The following is a 16,534-nucleotide window of genomic DNA, read 5'->3' on the forward strand; positions in this document are numbered from 1 at the left end:
TGCAGTTAATGCAGATGAAGCTGCAGTTTTCAGGGAAGGAAGAAAGAAAGAAAGACTTGCAGGGTGAAGAGCAAAATCTCACCATTGGGCCCTTTGGTTTCACATTCCGTCAGGTTATTCCAAGGAATTCAGGGAGAAATCAACCCCCCCTGTCAATCTTTTCTCTTTGGGAGAATACTCCACTTTGATCACTGGCCTATCACCGTGAGATGTCGGAGCACAGGTAGGCCTACGAGCCCATCGAGTCTGCTCCACCACTCGACGAGATCATGGCTCATCCTCAGCTTCCACTTTCCTGCCTTTTTCCCATAACTGTTGATTCCCTTCCTGGTTAACATTTGTCTCTCTTAGCCTTGAATATATTTAATTCCCCAGATCTGACAGCCCTCTACAGTAAAATATTCCACAGAGAGAAGCAAATCCTCCTCATCTCTGTCTTAAATGGGAGACCTCTTATTCGGAGATCATGTCCTCTGGACTTAGACTTTTCTTGACCCTCTCAAGTCCCCCAAGAATCTTACTGAGTTTCAATAAGGTCCCCCTCACCTTCTTCGAAATTCCACTTAATCCGGGCATCTCAATTGCGGTCTAGTCTCTAATCTCTCAAGAACCCAAGGTCATCCAAGTCTCCACAGCCTGTCTCCTTACTCAAGACAAGCCCTGTTCCCGACATCGGGTTCACTGACTTGGTATTGGCAGCACCTCAATGTTAAAACACTCAGCTTTGAGTTGGAATCCTTGTGTGGTGATACAAGCCCCTCGCCAGTGCTATAATCTCCGCCAGCTTTAACAAACTCCAAGCTCTCTGTGGTCTGCCAATTGTTCCTTATGCACATCCTGATTGACATCTGTTCACCACAGATGTCCGTCCCCTCAGCTGATTGGGCCCTCAATGAGGGAATTCCCTTCCAAAATCTCAGTCCTCCTCTTTCCTCCCAAAACATGTGCCACACCTTTCTCTCTCTCTCTCTTTCCCTCCCTTTCTCTTTCTCTCTTTCCCCCTCTTTCTCTCTCACTCTTTCTCTCTCGCCAACAATATGTTCTTCATAACCTTTCTGTCTCTGGGTCACTTTGTGATCATCACAACAAACGTCTTCTGATATGGTTTGGGTGTCACATCATGTTTGCTAATGCTCCTCAGAAATTAGGATGTTGCATTATTATCCAAAGGCACGATATTAAGTCATTGCCACTGTTTTGAGGTTAAGATTGAATGACATCTCTGCTGAGGAAGCTTTAAGAATTCAATTCATGTCCCTAATTCCAATTTTATGCTTAATCATTACTTTATGTTCAGGGCATCAGGTTTGATGAATTAAATTGTGTGAGGAGGTTGCAGCAAATATCAAATGAACCTTTGGTGAAGTGTAATCTCAATTAATATATGAATTAATTAATACAAATTACATGGTGTAGAATACTGACTGGGACTGGGGGAGAAGGTGGGAGCTGGGATCATGGGATATGGTGGGGACTGGGGGATATGCGGAGAGGGTGGGGATTGGGGGATATGGGGAGGGGGAGGGGTTTGGGGGAGACGGAGAGAGGTTGCGGAATGGGGGATATAGGGAGGAGTGGGGTTTGCGGGATTATGGGGAGGAGTGGGGTTTGGGGGATATGGAAAGAGGGTGGGGATTGGGGGATATGGGGAGAGGGTGGGGGAGAGGGTGAAGGTTGGTGGATATGGGGGGGAGTGGGGTTTGGGGGATATGGAGAGAGGGTGGAGACTGGAGGATATGGGGAGAGGGTGGGGGAGAGGGTGGGGATTGGGGGATATGGGGAGGAGCAGGGTTTGGGGGATATGGAGAGAGGGTGGGGACTGGAGGATATGGAGAGAGAGTGGGGACTGGGGGATATGGGGAGACGATGGGGACTGGGGGATACGGGGAGGGGGTGGGGACTGGGGGTTACTGGGAAGGGGTGGGGACTGGGGGATACGGGGAGAAGGTGGGAAGTTGAGGATACGGGGAGAGGGTGGGGACGGGGGATACGGGGAGAAGTTGGGGACTGGGGGTTACGGGGAGCTGGTGGGGACAGGGGGATATGGGGAGAGGATGGGGACTTGGGGATACGGGGAGCTGGTGGGGACAGGGGGATATTGGGGAGAGGATGGGGACTTGGGGATACGGGGAGCTGGTGGGGACAGGGGGATATGGGGAGAGGATGGGGACTTGGGGATACGGGGAGCTGGTGGGGACAGGGGGATACGGGGAGAGGGTGGGGACTGGGGGATACGGGGAAAGGATGGGGAGTGGGGATACAGGGAGTGGGTGGAGACCGGGGGATACGGGGCGAAGGTGAGAATTGGGGATACGGGGAGAGGGTGGGGACTGGGGGATGTGGGGAGAGGGTGGGGAGTGGGGATACAGGGAGGGGGTGGAGATTGGGGGATACGGGAAGAGGTTGGGGAGTAGGGGATACGGGGAGAGGGTGGGGAGTGGGGATACGGGGAGAGGGTGGGGGAGAGGGTGGGGATTGGGGGATATGGGGAGGAGCAGGGTTTGGGGGATATGGAGAGAGGGTGGGGACTGGAGGATATGGAGAGAGAGTGGGGACTGGGGGATATGGGGAGACGATGGGGACTGGGGGATACGGGGAGGGGGTGGGGACTGGGGGATATGGGGAGAGGGTGGGGACTGGGGGATACGGGAAGAGGGTGCAAAATGGGGGGTATGGGGAGAAGGTGGGGATTGGGGGATACAGGGAGCGGGTGGGAATTGGGGGATACAGGGAGAGGGTGGGAGTGGGGATACAGGGAGAGGGTGGGGAGTAGGGGATACGGTGAGGGGATGGGGACTGGAGGATACGGGGAGATGGTGGGGACTGGGGGATACGGGGAGAGGGTGCAAAATGGGGAGAAGGTGGGGATTGGGGATACAGGGAGCGGGTGGGGATTGGGGGATACGGGGAGAGGTTGGGGAGTAGGAGATACGGGGAGAGGGTGGGGAGTGAGGATATGGGGAGAGGGTGGGGGAGAGGGTGGGGATTGGGGGATATGGGGAGGAGCAGGGTTTGGGGGATATGGAGAGAGGGTGGGGACTGGAGGATATGGAGAGAGAGTGGGGACTGGGGGATATGGGGAGACGATGGGGACTGGGGGATACGGGGAGGGGGTGGGGACTGGGGGATATGGGGAGAGGGTGGGGACTGGGGGATACGGGAAGAGGGTGCAAAATGGGGGGTATGGGGAGAAGGTGGGGATTGGGGGATACAGGGAGCGGGTGGGAATTGGGGGATACGGGAAGAGGTTGGGGAGTAGGGGATACGGGGAGAGGGTGGGGAGTGAGGATATGGGGAGAGGGTGGGGGAGAGGGTGGGGATTGGGGGATATGGGGAGGAGCAGGGTTTGGGGGATATGGAGAGAGGGTGGGGACTGGAGGATATGGAGAGAGAGTGGGGACTGGGGGATATGGGGAGACGATGGGGACTGGGGGATACGGGGAGGGGGTGGGGACTGGGGGATATGGGGAGAGGGTGGGGACTGGGGGATACGGGAAGAGGGTGCAAAATGGGGGGTATGGGGAGAAGGTGGGGATTGGGGGATACAGGGAGCGGGTGGGAATTGGGGGATACAGGGAGAGGGTGGGAGTGGGGATACAGGGAGAGGGTGGGGAGTAGGGGATACGGTGAGGGGATGGGGACTGGAGGATACGGGGAGATGGTGGGGACTGGGGGATACGGGGAGAGGGTGCAAAATGGGGAGAAGGTGGGGATTGGGGATACAGGGAGCGGGTGGGGATTGGGGGATACGGGGAGAGGGTGAGGAATGTGGAAGAGTGGGGTTTGGGGGATATGGGGAGAAGGTGGGGATTGGGGGATACAGGGAGGGGATGGGGATTGGGGGATATGGGGAGGGGGTGGGGTTTGGGGATATGGGGAGGATGGAGATTGGGGAATATGGGGAGAGGGTAAGGATTGGGGGATATGGGGAGAAGGAGGGTCTGTGGGATTGTGGGTTGTGGGGGATGAAGCGATCAGGAGTGATTGAGAGAGAGGGGAGAAATGTGGGTCAATTAATCAAAATTCAATCAGCTGACTGATTTGTCACATGAAGAAAAGTCAGTTAAAACCGGATTATAAATCCAAGTTAAATAGATTGTTTTATAGTTCTGCATTCAAAACCATGGTCCCGATGGTGACACTTGCTCGTCAATAGACAGTTAAAGGCGTTTAGTTTGTCTCTCAAGTAAACCAGCACATGTAGCCAGTGCGCACTTACCCCAGACGGTACCATCCTCCCACTCACCGTTATTAAACTTGCTCTGGTCTGGTAGTGAGTACCCACAGCTGGTCAGGTCTGGCTTCGCTTGGATGGACGCCTTCCACTGAGGTTCGGGGAGGTCCACAGCCAGCTCTTGGATGCTACTGGAATGCAGGAGCTGGGTGGTGGCGTAGGGGGTGGTCTGTGTGACCTGGCCCGGGCTGTTGAAGCTGGTTTTGGTGGTGACATCAATGCTACTGTAAATGGCGCTGTCTGACAGCATGGTACCTGACTTCTCCCCCTGACCTGCTGCTTCGGGAGAGAAGGGTGGGGTGGAAGTGAGAGACAGGAGAGAGAGAGAGAGAGAGAGAGGTGGGGGGCAGAAAGAAAGAGGGAGAGAAATGTACAGCTCGTCAATGATCTGTAAGGAAGACCACAAATAGCCGCATGTTCAACATGAAAAATAAATGTGTCATCCTGAGCTTCAGGACCCATGTAGAATTAGGTTACTTATAGTGCAGAAACAGGCCCTTCGGCCCAACAAGTCCACACCGACCCTCTGAGGAGTAACCCACCTAGACCCATTGCCCTACACCTAACACTACGGGCAATTTAGCATGGCCAATTCACCTAACCTGCACATCTTTGGACTGTGGGAAGAAACCCACACAGACAGGGGGAGAATGTGCAAACTCCACACAGATAGTTTCCCGAGGCGGGAATTGAACCCAGGTCTCTGGCGCTACGAGGCAGCAGTGCTAACCACTGTGCCACCCACTTTTAGATTAGATTCTCTACAGTGTGGAAACAGGCCCTTCAGCCCAACAAGTCCACACCAACCCTCCGAAGAGTAACCCACCCCGACCCATCTCCCTCTGACTAATGCGCCTACCACTATGAGCAATTTAGCATGTCCAATCCACCTGACCTGCACATCTTTGGATTGTGGGAGGAAACCCACGCAGACACGGGGAGAATGTGCAAACTTCACACAGACAGTCGCCCGAGGCTGGAATTGAACCTGGGAGCCTGGTGCTGTGAGGCAGCAGTGCTGACCACTGTGCCACAGTGCTGCCATCATGAAGTAACAGGTGAGACAATACACTTTGTGATCTGCAGTTCAGATATACAGAATATCCTTCACAATCCATTGAATAAATCCATCATTTGTATTGAAAAGCAACACAGAGTCACACAAGAGGATTCTCATTAGCAGGCGGCAATCAGAATTCTCATCACATAGCTGAGATTTCCACTCGACTGCACCCATGCCCCACACAACTTCCATCAGCTCTACAACCCTCCGAGATCACTGCACTCCTCCAATTCTGGTCTCATGCATCTCCCAGACTGTAATCTTTGATGACTTCTAAAACCAGACGAAACAGGAACAGAAATATGCCATTCGGCCACTCGAGCCTTGCTCTGCCATTCAATTGACCTTGGCTGATTGGACACTTTGTCTTCTGTGCTAGCCTAAACAAAATCGACCCAGAAAGACAGTTTGTTTATATATTCCTAAGTCTGGTTCCAGTGTCTTTTTAAGCTCACTAACCCATAAGGGAGCCTGTCACCTCTCACTATGTGAAATTATCATTCAAGTGGAATTTGAAACAGGTGGTGCTGACTCAGTTAGCTTGTGTTTTTGTTTCTCAATAATGGGATAATTTCAGTTTTGTTTATTTGTAAGGGCTTAAGGCTTGCCTCAAACTGTGATCAGGTATTAACACCCATTTTAGGTTTAATATTTGCCCTGTATTTAAAAACATTTTAATTTATTCCATGCAAGATCTGAAATATAACAATCAGTTTATGGAAGTTAAATCATAATAACCCATATTTAGCAATATTTTAGAGTGACAGTACAATGGCTTTGAAAGGTATATGTTTTCCTTTTTTTATGCGAGGTTAAGACAGAGGTATAGAGCGATCTGCTCAAAGCCAATCAAGTAAACAGTTTGTGAGGCCTTGGGTTTTTTTTTAAAGTTGGAACAATAGAAGCAGCCTGAATGGGTGGAGTCAAGCTCTCACAAAACCAGAGTTTTCAGTTTTAACTTTCTGCAGCTGCTGGGGTCTTGAAGCTGGATGTGGTCTTCCTGCTGCAAGAATTGCATGTGAGGCAATCTATTTTAGAATAGTTGTGGTCCCAACACTGACCCCTGCAGAATGCCACTAATCACCGGCTGCCATCCAGTTCAAGACCCCTTTATCCCCACTCTCTGCCTTCTGCCAGTCAGCCAATCCTCTATCCATGTCAGTACCTTGCCCCTAACACCACAGGCTCTTCTTTAGCAGCTTCATGTGTGGCACCTTGTCCAAGGCCTTCTGGGCATCACATCTGGCTCAGTGATTAGCACTGCTACCTCACAGCACCAGGTCCCAAGTTCAATTCCAGCCTTGGGTGACTGTCTGTGTGGAGTTTGCACATTCTCCCCATGTCTGTGTGGGTGTGCTCTGGTTTCCTCCCACAGTCCAAAAATGTTCAAGTCAAGTGAATTGGCCATATTAAAGAGGTTCTTTAGATTAGCAAAGAGGTTCTTCTGCAGCTGTACAGGGCCCTGGTGAGACCACACCTGGAGTACTGTGTGCAGTTCTGGTCTCCAAATTTGAGGAAAGGCATTCTGGCTATTGAGGGAGTACAGCGTAGATTCACGAGGTCAATTCCTGGAATGGTGGGATTACCTTACACTGGAGCGACTGGGCTTGTATACCCTTGAGTTTAGAAGACTGAGAGGGGATCTGATTGAGACAAATAAGATTATTAAAGGATTGGACACTCTGGAGGCAGGAAACATGTTTCCACTGATGGGTGAGTGCCGAACCAGAAGACACAGCTTTAAAATACGGGGTAGACCATTTAGGACAGAGATGAGGAGAAACCTCATCACCCAGAGAGTGGTGGCTGTGTGGAATGCTCTGCCCCAGAGGGCAGTGGAGGCCCACTCTCTGGATTCATTTAAAAAAGAGTTGGATAGAGCTCTCAAGGATTGTGGAATCAAGGGTTATGGAGATAAGGCAGGAACAGGATACTGATTAGGAATGATCATGCCATGATCATATTGAATGGTGGTGCAGGCTCGAAGGGCAGAATGGCCTACTCCTGCACCTATTGTCTATTGTCTAAATTGTCCATAACATTAGGTAACTTAGTCAGAGGGAAATGGGTCTGAGTGGGTTACTTTTCAGAGGATCGGTGTGGATTTGTTGGGCTGAAGGGCCTGTTTCCATACTGTAGGGAATCTATCTATTCATATCCATGGGCTCTCCTTTCTCTAACTTGCTCTTTATCTCCTCAAAGAATTCCAACAGATTTATAGGTGTTACCTCCCCTTGACAAAGCTGTGCTGGCTCTGCCCTGTTTTACCCGACACTTCCAAGTACTCCGCAATCTCATCTCTACCCTGTCCCTTAATTATTTAATTCACCTCAATCAGATCAAGTCTGATCTCGGGTGTGGTATCCTGAGCGGCTTAAGCCCCATTCACAGCGAAGGCCATCGGTTCACAGAACCACGTGGTACTGACGAGACCCTTCAGACCATCAGGTTTGTATCACCAAAAATAAATCACTCCTGACACTAGTCCCACTTTAACACTCCTGCCGCAAAGATGCTGAGGTCAGCACCTTCTGCTGCACTGATCCTCACGAGAACTTGTACTTTCTTTGCCCTAGTAAGTAGTATTTTCCCATTTTGAATTCCCATGGGTTACCCCAAGGAGGAACCTCAGTCCTCCTGCATTTGGGACATCTCGATAAAGATGGCTGCCATGGTGAAGCAGCACAGATCCTCACTGGAGTGACTCACCTGCCCGATTGAAGTTCCCCATGCCTCCAAGGTCTCCAAGGTCAGAGGGTCCATTGCTGCTCCCGTTTATTGGCAGGCTGGTGGCTGGCCAGGAGTCAGCTAGCCATGGATAGCTCGTCTCTCCCGGATTCAACAGGCCCGGTCTGCTGCAATGTGAGCAACACAACATCAACAAAAAACATCACCTGACAGGTTAAACCATCCCTACCTCACCAGGACCCTGTTCAGTCTCTTGGAACTCAAAGACATTTCTGTCTCTTTGGAAATGTCAGTAGTGTGTTGTAAAACTGGGAGTGCTGCACCTTCATGGTCCACTCAGGCTGCAGTTTCAGACAGGCCATAATGTCAGAATGGGTCCAAAAGGACTGTCTGGCTCTTACACTGTACATTTCTTCCCTGAAACCTTGATAAGAACATAAAGGACTAGGAGCAACTAAAGGCCATTCAGCCCCTCAAGCCTGCTCCACCATTGAATACAATCATGGCTGATTTCACCTCAACCTCAACTCCACTTTCCATTACCCTTCAACCCATTATTGATTAAAAAAACTGTCTGCTTCCTCATTAAAGTTACTCAATGTCCCAGCATCCACCGCACTCTTCGGATCCTCTTGTTGGAGGACTTTGGTAAATAGAAGTCACGATTCAGTGAGGAGTGAGGTCGTGATCGTGGAATGAATGTGGAGTGAGGTAGGGAGTGGGATAGGGAGTAGGGGGTGGGGATTGGGCAGTGAGTGAGGAGTGGGGAGTGGGGCACGGAGTGGGAAGTGAGTGAGTGGGGCAGTGAGTTCTGCCCGGTCAGAGGGGCTGCCTTTCGGTTTGGATGTGATATTTGGAATGGGTGGTTCTCCCCAGCCTCTGGCCCTTGTCCCTACACTCGGTCACTCAAATCTGATTTCTATTTGTGGGATCTTGATTTGCACTTGTTGAAGGCTGTGTTTGTTGCAAGACAATGAGGACCCTGCTATACTTCATCGGATACAAATTACTTTGGACTATCCTGTAATCATGGAAGGTGCTACGGCAATGTACGTTCCTACTTCCTGCTTGGTGCTCCCATGTGCCTCAGTATTATGGTGGCTGCTAGGGGCTGGCATATACAACTTCCCCCCACCCCCAGGGAAACTCAGTGGCAGGAGAAGAGAAATACTGGCAATGTGAATACATAAATAACTGGAGGAAAAGGAAGAAAGACTTGCATTTATATAGCATCAACCCCAGCCTCAGGTCAACCCAAAGTGCCATCTGAGTAAGAGTCGTATCGGATTTGAAACATTAACTCTCACCCTGCCAGACCTGCTGAGCTCCTCCAGTGCTTTCTGTTTTATTTCCAAGGTCTGTACAGCCAGTGCTGATCTGACCCTTTGTCGCTGGGGTCAGTGACAGCTGTGATCCTTCAGGACTTCTCCGCGGGATCTTGCTGTCCACACCTGATCAAGTGTACCCCAGGACACTGTGGGAAGTTAGGGAGGAAATTGCAGGGCCCCAGCAGAACTATTCGTATCATCGGCAATCACATGCGAAGTGCCTGATGACTGCAGGGGGTGTGAGTGTTGGGCCTTTGTTTAAGAAAGGTTGTAAGGAGAAGCCTGGGAGCTAAAGACCTTGGGCCATTTACAGGACTATCTTTGAGGAGAAAGTGAGGTCTGCAGATGCTGGAGATCAGAGATGGAAATGTGTTGCTGGAAAGAAGGGCTAATGCCCGAAACGTCGATTCTCCTGTTCCCTAGATGCTGCCTGACCTGCTGCGCTTTTCCAGCAACACATTTCCATCCCATTCACAGGACTACTTTAGTTTGGGAGTATGGTCAGCACGGACTGGTTGGACCGAAGGATCTATTTCCGTGCTCTGTGACTCTATGACAGTCGATTTGGTTTAAGCCGATCCGTATCTTCCATTTCCAGACTATGGAGTTAGATGGTACGGTGGCTCAGTGGTTAGCACTGCAGTCTTACAGCACCAGGGTCCCGGGTTCAATTCCAGCCTCGGGTAACTATCTGTGTGGAGTTTGTACATTCTCCCCGTGTCTGTGTGGAGCCCCCTTTAGGTGCTCCGGTTTCCCCCCACAATCCAAAGATGTGCAGGTTCGGCGGATTAACCGTGCCCATACTGTTCGGGAATGTGCCTGCAGGTTAGGTGCACTAGTCAGGGGTAAACGTAGGGGAATGGGTCTGGGTGGGTTACTCTTCGGAGGGTTGGGGTGGACTTAGAACATACAGCACAGAACAGGTCCTTTGGCCCACAGTGTTGTAATGTAAAATAAAATAACCTAAGCACCCCTCAACTCATTGCTATCCATGTGCATGTCCAGCAGTTGCTTAAATGTAAAAACAATGACTGCAGATTCTGGATTAGTGGTGCTGGAAGAACTCAGCAGTTCAGGCAGCATCCGAGGTGCAGCAAAATCGACTGCACTAGAAACGTCGATTTCGCTGCTCCTCGGATGCTGCCTGAACTGCTGTGCTCTTCCAGCACCACTAATCCAAAGTCGCTTAAATGTCCCTAATGACTCTGCTTCCACCACCACCACAGCTAGCAACGCACTCCATACATTCACAACTCTCTGAGTAACAACTCTCTCCCTTGTTGGGCCAAATGGCCTGTTTCCACACTGTAGGGATTTTGTTCCATTCTATGAATATAGTTCAGGAACTTCTTGGGCCCCAATTTGATAGACTCCCTCCCCTCGCCCCGTGCTCCTCCTGTACTAGAACGAGGCAGCCCTGTGACACATTGAGAACAGCTCAGAACTCCGGCCAGTACATTAACGAACACCCACTCCTGAATGATCATTTACAGTCTGCATTTCTATTTGTCCTGCAACATAACACAATGCAAGTGGCTGCTTCAGTTAGATCAGGAGCTCTTAGAGTGAAAGGGCATAGGGGAGAAGTGGGAACAGGGGACTGAGTTGGATAATCAGCCAGGATCATATTGAATGGTGGAGCAGGCTCAAAGGGCTGAATGGCCCCCTCCTGCTCCTGTGTTCTATGGTCTATGTTTTATTGGAGGGAAAATGCCTCACTCTGAGCTATGTAAGCTGACGCTAGGTAACATAACCAAAACGTTCATCAACCATAAAGGTTTTAAGAGAGAAGTGGAGAGTGTAGCGGAGGGGATTGCAGAGTTTGGAGCCCGGTCAATTGAAGGTGCACTCACCGACGGTGAAGCATTGGAGATGGGGAATGGGAAATCCTGCTGCTGTGGCTGGTCACAGTCAGCAGAGCGACAAAAGACAGCATTCCATCAGATCCTACAGCAATCCCTTCATCAATCTGAATCGACTGTCTTCACAAATGCACACAACCAATGTCCAACCAATTCATCATCTCTGAGCCATTTACTCTGTGATCGATTCAGTGTAATTGGGGATTCAAGGCAATTTAAAGGCGGCCAATAAGAAATGTGAATCACTAGAATCATTGTTGACTAATACCTCATGAATACGGCTAACATCTCTGCAGTAAGTGAGCACGACATTTCAACAGAATTTCCTTCCTCACATATGACAGACATTAAACAGTTTGATGGGTTTTGTAAAATCCCTCCAAGGCTTCCTCAGACATGAACTGTTTTCTATCCTGCAAAGGAAACTCAATCCTTTTTAAACTTCTCTCAGATTCACAGCTAAAGCTTCTCAGCAAACAGGTTTCTGCAATGGCTCTGTCTGTCTCTGTGCGGGTGACCTGACAATGGGATATTCTGCTGTGAGGTGTGACACTACATCAGGGCTTAAACCTTCAATAGTGCAGCCCTGTGTCTGTACGACTGACTGACTGACTGACTGACCCCTCAATAGTGCAGCCCTGTGTCTGTACGACTGACTGACTGACCCCTCAATAATGTGGCCCTGTCTCTATGTGACTGACTGACTGACCCCTCGATAGTGCGGCCCTGTCTCTGTGTGACTGACTGACTGACCCCTCAATAGTGCGGCCCTGTCTCTGTGTGACTGACTGACTGACCCCTTGATAGTGCGGCCCTGTCTCTGTGTGACTGACTGACTGACTGGCCCATCGATAATGCGTTCCTGTCTCTGTGTGACTGACTCCTCGATATTGCAACTCTGTCAATGTGTGACTGACTTACTGACCCCTCGATAGTGCGGCCCTGTCTCTGTGTGACTGACTGACTGACCCCTCGATAGTGCAGCCCTGTCTCTGTGTGACTGACTGACTGACCCCTTGATAGTGCGGTCCTGTCTCTGTGTGACTGACTGATGGACTGACCCCTCAATAGTGCGGCCCTGTCTCTATGTGACTGACTGACTGATCCCTCGATAGTGCGGCCCTGTCTCTGTGTGACTGTCTGACTGACCCCTTGATAGTGTGGCCCTGTCTCTGTGTGACTGACCAACTGACCCATCGATAATGTGTTCCTGTCTCTGTGTGACTGACTGACTCCTCGATATTGCAACTCTGTCAATGTGTGACTGACTGACTGACCCCTCGATAGTGCGGCCCTGTCACTGTGTGACTGACTGACTGACCCCTTGATAGTGCGGCCCTGTCACTGTGTGACTGACTGACTGACCCCTCGATAGTGCGGCCCTGTCACTGTGTGAGTGACTGACTAACCCCTTGAGAATGCAACCCTGTCACTGTGTGACTGACTGACTTCTCGATAGTGCAACCCTGTCACTGTGTGACTTTCTGACTCCTCGATAGTGCAACTCTGTCACTGTGTGACTAACTGACTCCTCGATAGTGCAACTCTGTCACTGTGTGACTGACTAACTCCTCGATAGTGCGGCCCTATCTCTGGCTGACTAACTGACCCCTCGATATTACGGCCCTGTGTCTGTGTGACTGACTGACTCCTCGATAGTGCGGCCCTGTCTCTGTGTGACTGACTGACTCCTCGATAGTGCGGCCCTGTCTCTGGGTGACTGACTGACCCCTCGATATTACGGCCCTGTGTCTGTGTGACTGACTGACTCCTCGATAGTGCGGCCCTGTCTCTGGGTGACTGACTGACCCCTCGATAGTACGGTCCTGTCTCTGTATGACTGACTGACCCCTCGATAGAGAGGCTCTGATAGTCAGATCTAACAATGAAGGTCTTCGCTTCAATTTATCTTACCTTCCATTACTCATTATTCCTCCATCTACACGTTGGAATGTTACTTTATTTTTCCAGCAGCATGTGAAAAGAAACAGACAGAAAGAGATTGAGACTTAATTAAGTAATTCTTCAGTGTGTCACGTCATCCACAAAAACACAAATATTAAAACAATGTTAAGTCTTCCTTTGCATCAGTTATCTGTTTGAAATTAAGACCTCTGTCTGGAGTGTGCCTCTTAAAATGTAATCCATAATCTTTTTTACTTACGAGAAAATCTCATTTTAACTTCATGGAAATTATCACAGTCATTATTCTGTTGATTTGTGATTGTTGGTTAGAAGTCAGAGAAAATTTACAAGGATGTTGCCAGGGTTGGAGGATTTGAGCTGCAGGGAGAGGCTGAACAGGCTGGGGCTGTTTTCTCTGGAGCATCAGAGGCTGAAGGGTGACCTTATAGACGTTTATAAAATCATGAGGGGCATGGATACAGTAAATAGACAAGGTATTTTCCCTGAGGTGGGGGAGTCCAAAACTAGAGGCATAGCTTTAGGGTTGGAGGGGAAAGATATAAAAGTGATCTAAGGGGCAACTTTTTCACACAGAGGGTGGTACGTGTATGGAATGAGCTGCCAGAGGATGTGGTGGAGGCTCGTACAATTACAGCATTTAAAAGACATCTGGATGGGTATATGAACAAGAAGGGTTTAGAGGGATATGGGCCAAGTGCTAGCAAATGGAACGAGATTCATTTTGGATATCTGGTCGGTGTGGATGAGTTGCATAGAACGGTCTGTTTCCTTGCAGTATAACTCTGTGACTCTATGATTCTAAGTCAAGAACCAACAGTATCTCTTGAGTACGTTCAGCTCCCACCTCAACAAGATGGCAAGGTGGGGGCTCATCCAGGAGTCTCCCTGACTGAGAGCCTGGCTTGCGCACTAAACTGACTGGAGCAGACAGCGTTTTGATCAGGAGCTGGAGGAGGAGCACAAATACAGCCAGCCCTGATGCATAAAGTCTCACTACGAAACCCTGGAGGAGTAATACTGACCCTCTGCAGCGCTGCACTGAGGGCGTGCGGCCCAGTCAGAGGTGCCGTGGTTCAGGTGAAACCTAGAACTGTTGCCCCATCTGCTTCTATCTGGCGACTATAAAAAAAACCCATGGTGCTTCCGGATGAAGAATGTGGCCTGTGTTCTGGACCAATATTTAAGAAACCAACTTCATGAAGATGAACTGGTGGTGATCACATTGTCACATCCAGCTGATGCATCCTGTAAGTGACTAAACTTCACAAAGATTTCTTCAGCTATAAAACACTATGGGACATCTTGGGGTCATGATGGGTGCTATGTAAATGCACCTCTGCTTGGTAAAACCTGTCAGTTTCACTAATGTCTTTTATGGAAGGAAACTGCCACACCTACCCATTTGGCCTCATGTGACTCCAGACCCACAACAATGTGGCTGGATCTTAACTACCCTCTGAAACATTATAGAGACGGGCAATAAATGCTAGTTTTAGATTAGATTAGATTACTTACAGTGTGGAAACAGGCCCTTCGGCCCAACAAGTTCAAGGCGAAGCGTAACCCACCCAGACCCATTCCCCTAACACTGTCGGCAATTTAGCATGGCCAATTCACCTCACCTGCACATCTTTGGACTGTGGGAGGAAACCAGAGTACATGGAGAAAACTCACGCAGACACGAGGAGAATGTGCAGACTGGCGAGAATTGAACCCAGGTCTCTGGCGCTGTGAAGCAGCAGTGCTAACCACTGTGCCACGTGCCACCCATTGATTGAGCCAGTGAAACGAACATCCCTTGAATGAATTTTAAAAATCTAGTTTAAATCATTAGACGTTTTCCTTTTGATGCTTGCGCAATTAGTTGGGCCAGTCAAGGCACAGTTTATCAGCATGGCTGGTGATTTCAGTGTAATGACACAATACCAACACTAAAACAGGCCACATGCCAGCCTCTCTGTCTAATTTATACAGTACAATTACACATCAGAAGAGGGAGCTATCCACAGATACTGTGACATGAAAGTGTTGTGCTGTCCTAAAGACAATGATGAAGGAACGGCTTGCAGAATGATGGCTGGAATTTCCTTTTAAATCACATCGGTCCTCAACAATCTTTTTATTTAAAAAAATCATTAAATTTTAACAGTTTCAGGGTTAAAAAAAATCTTCTGTGAAGAGATCTGATGAAATGCCATTGACCTGAAAGGTTAACTCTGTTTCTCTCCACAGTGGCTGCCTGAACTGCAGGTTCTTTCCTGTTCCTTATCTCAGTAACGCGTGGAGTGGCGTATTGTTAAACTGGATTTCCCACTCTGATTTCTGTCAGTAATTGGGTAGGCTTGAAGCTACAATCAGACAAGCAGGAGGCTGGACAAACACATCCAGCCTGGCAGCACTGGGAGGCTGGAAGAACACAGCAAGCCAGGCAGCATCAGGAGGTGGAGAAGTCACTGTTTCGGGTATTAACCCACCCCCAGTCCTGAGGAAGGGTTACACCCGAAACGTTGACTTCTCCACCTCCTGATGCTGCCTGGCTTGCTGTGTTCTTCCAGCGTCTTGCTTGTCAACTTTGAATTCCAGTTATTTTGTCTCTTGAAGCTACAATTAGCCAGTATATTCAGTCTCAATGTCAGTGTTTATCGGCCAACGTAAACCTCCTGGTGGTGCAGTGGGTAGCATCGTTGCCTCTGAGCCAGAAGGTCTGGCTTCAAGACCCACACCGAGACGTATTGAACATAGAATCTGCATTAACATGTCAGGGCAGTAGGGGGCACTCATGGGGGAAAAGAACAAGCTAAAGGTCAAATATGTTCCTGACGAGACAAAGAGTGGAACCAACATTGAGATGTCGAGGGACATAAAGGTTAGAATGTAGATTGATAAGGGGAAGCAGATACTGAGGGCTGTGTGAGGCATGCATTAAAGATTTGGAATTAATCAGAAAGTTTGCAGATGATGCCAAAATTGGTCAGGCGGTAAATAGTGAGGAGGGCAACAATAAAAGGTATGAATGGGGTGGGCAGAATAGTGACCTTTGGAATTCAACCTGGAAAAGTGTGAGGTAATTGGTGAGAGTGAACAAGACAAGAAGCTACAAGGCCAATGACTGGAGCCTGGAAAATACCGAAGCTCAGTGGGATCTTGGTGTGTGTACAGATCCCTGAAGGGAGCACAGCAGCTGAGTAAGGCCGATAGAAAGCCATGTGAGATATTTGCCTTTATTTAGGTAGAGGTGGGTACTGCAGATGCTGGAGATCAGAGTCCAAGATTAGAGTGGTGCTGGAAAAGCACAGCAGGTCAGGCAGCATCCGAGGAGCAGATTCCTGATGAAGGCTTTTGCCCGTAACGTCGATTTTCCTGCTCCTCAGATGCTGCCTGACCTGCTGTGCTTTTCCAGCGCCACTCTAATCTTGAACTTGCCTTTATTAGC

At 49.5% G+C, this 16,534-nt stretch overlaps 1 protein-coding gene across 6 annotated transcripts in view; it reads right to left on the reverse strand.

The window, feature by feature from the left end:
• robo2 (roundabout, axon guidance receptor, homolog 2 (Drosophila)) overlaps positions 1–16,534 on the reverse strand; it is a 1,751,833-nt gene that overhangs the window by 86,423 nt on the left and 1,648,876 nt on the right. For all 6 annotated transcript variants that reach the window (XM_087992449.1, XM_087992448.1, XM_087992445.1 and 3 more), the window contains 3 exons: positions 13,090–13,132; positions 8,007–8,152; positions 4,247–4,513 (listed from right to left, as the gene is read on the reverse strand). In XM_087992449.1, coding sequence (XP_087848575.1) covers positions 4,247–4,513; positions 8,007–8,152; positions 13,090–13,132 — 456 coding nt within the window. The remainder of the gene's footprint in view (positions 1–4,246; positions 4,514–8,006; positions 8,153–13,089; positions 13,133–16,534) is intronic.

Source organism: Chiloscyllium plagiosum, unplaced genomic scaffold (genome assembly GCF_037043375.1).
Source record: "Chiloscyllium plagiosum isolate Xiang-an unplaced genomic scaffold, Cpla_swu_hap1 HiC_scaffold_12, whole genome shotgun sequence".
NCBI classification, from domain to species: Eukaryota; Metazoa; Chordata; class Chondrichthyes; order Orectolobiformes; family Hemiscylliidae; genus Chiloscyllium; species Chiloscyllium plagiosum.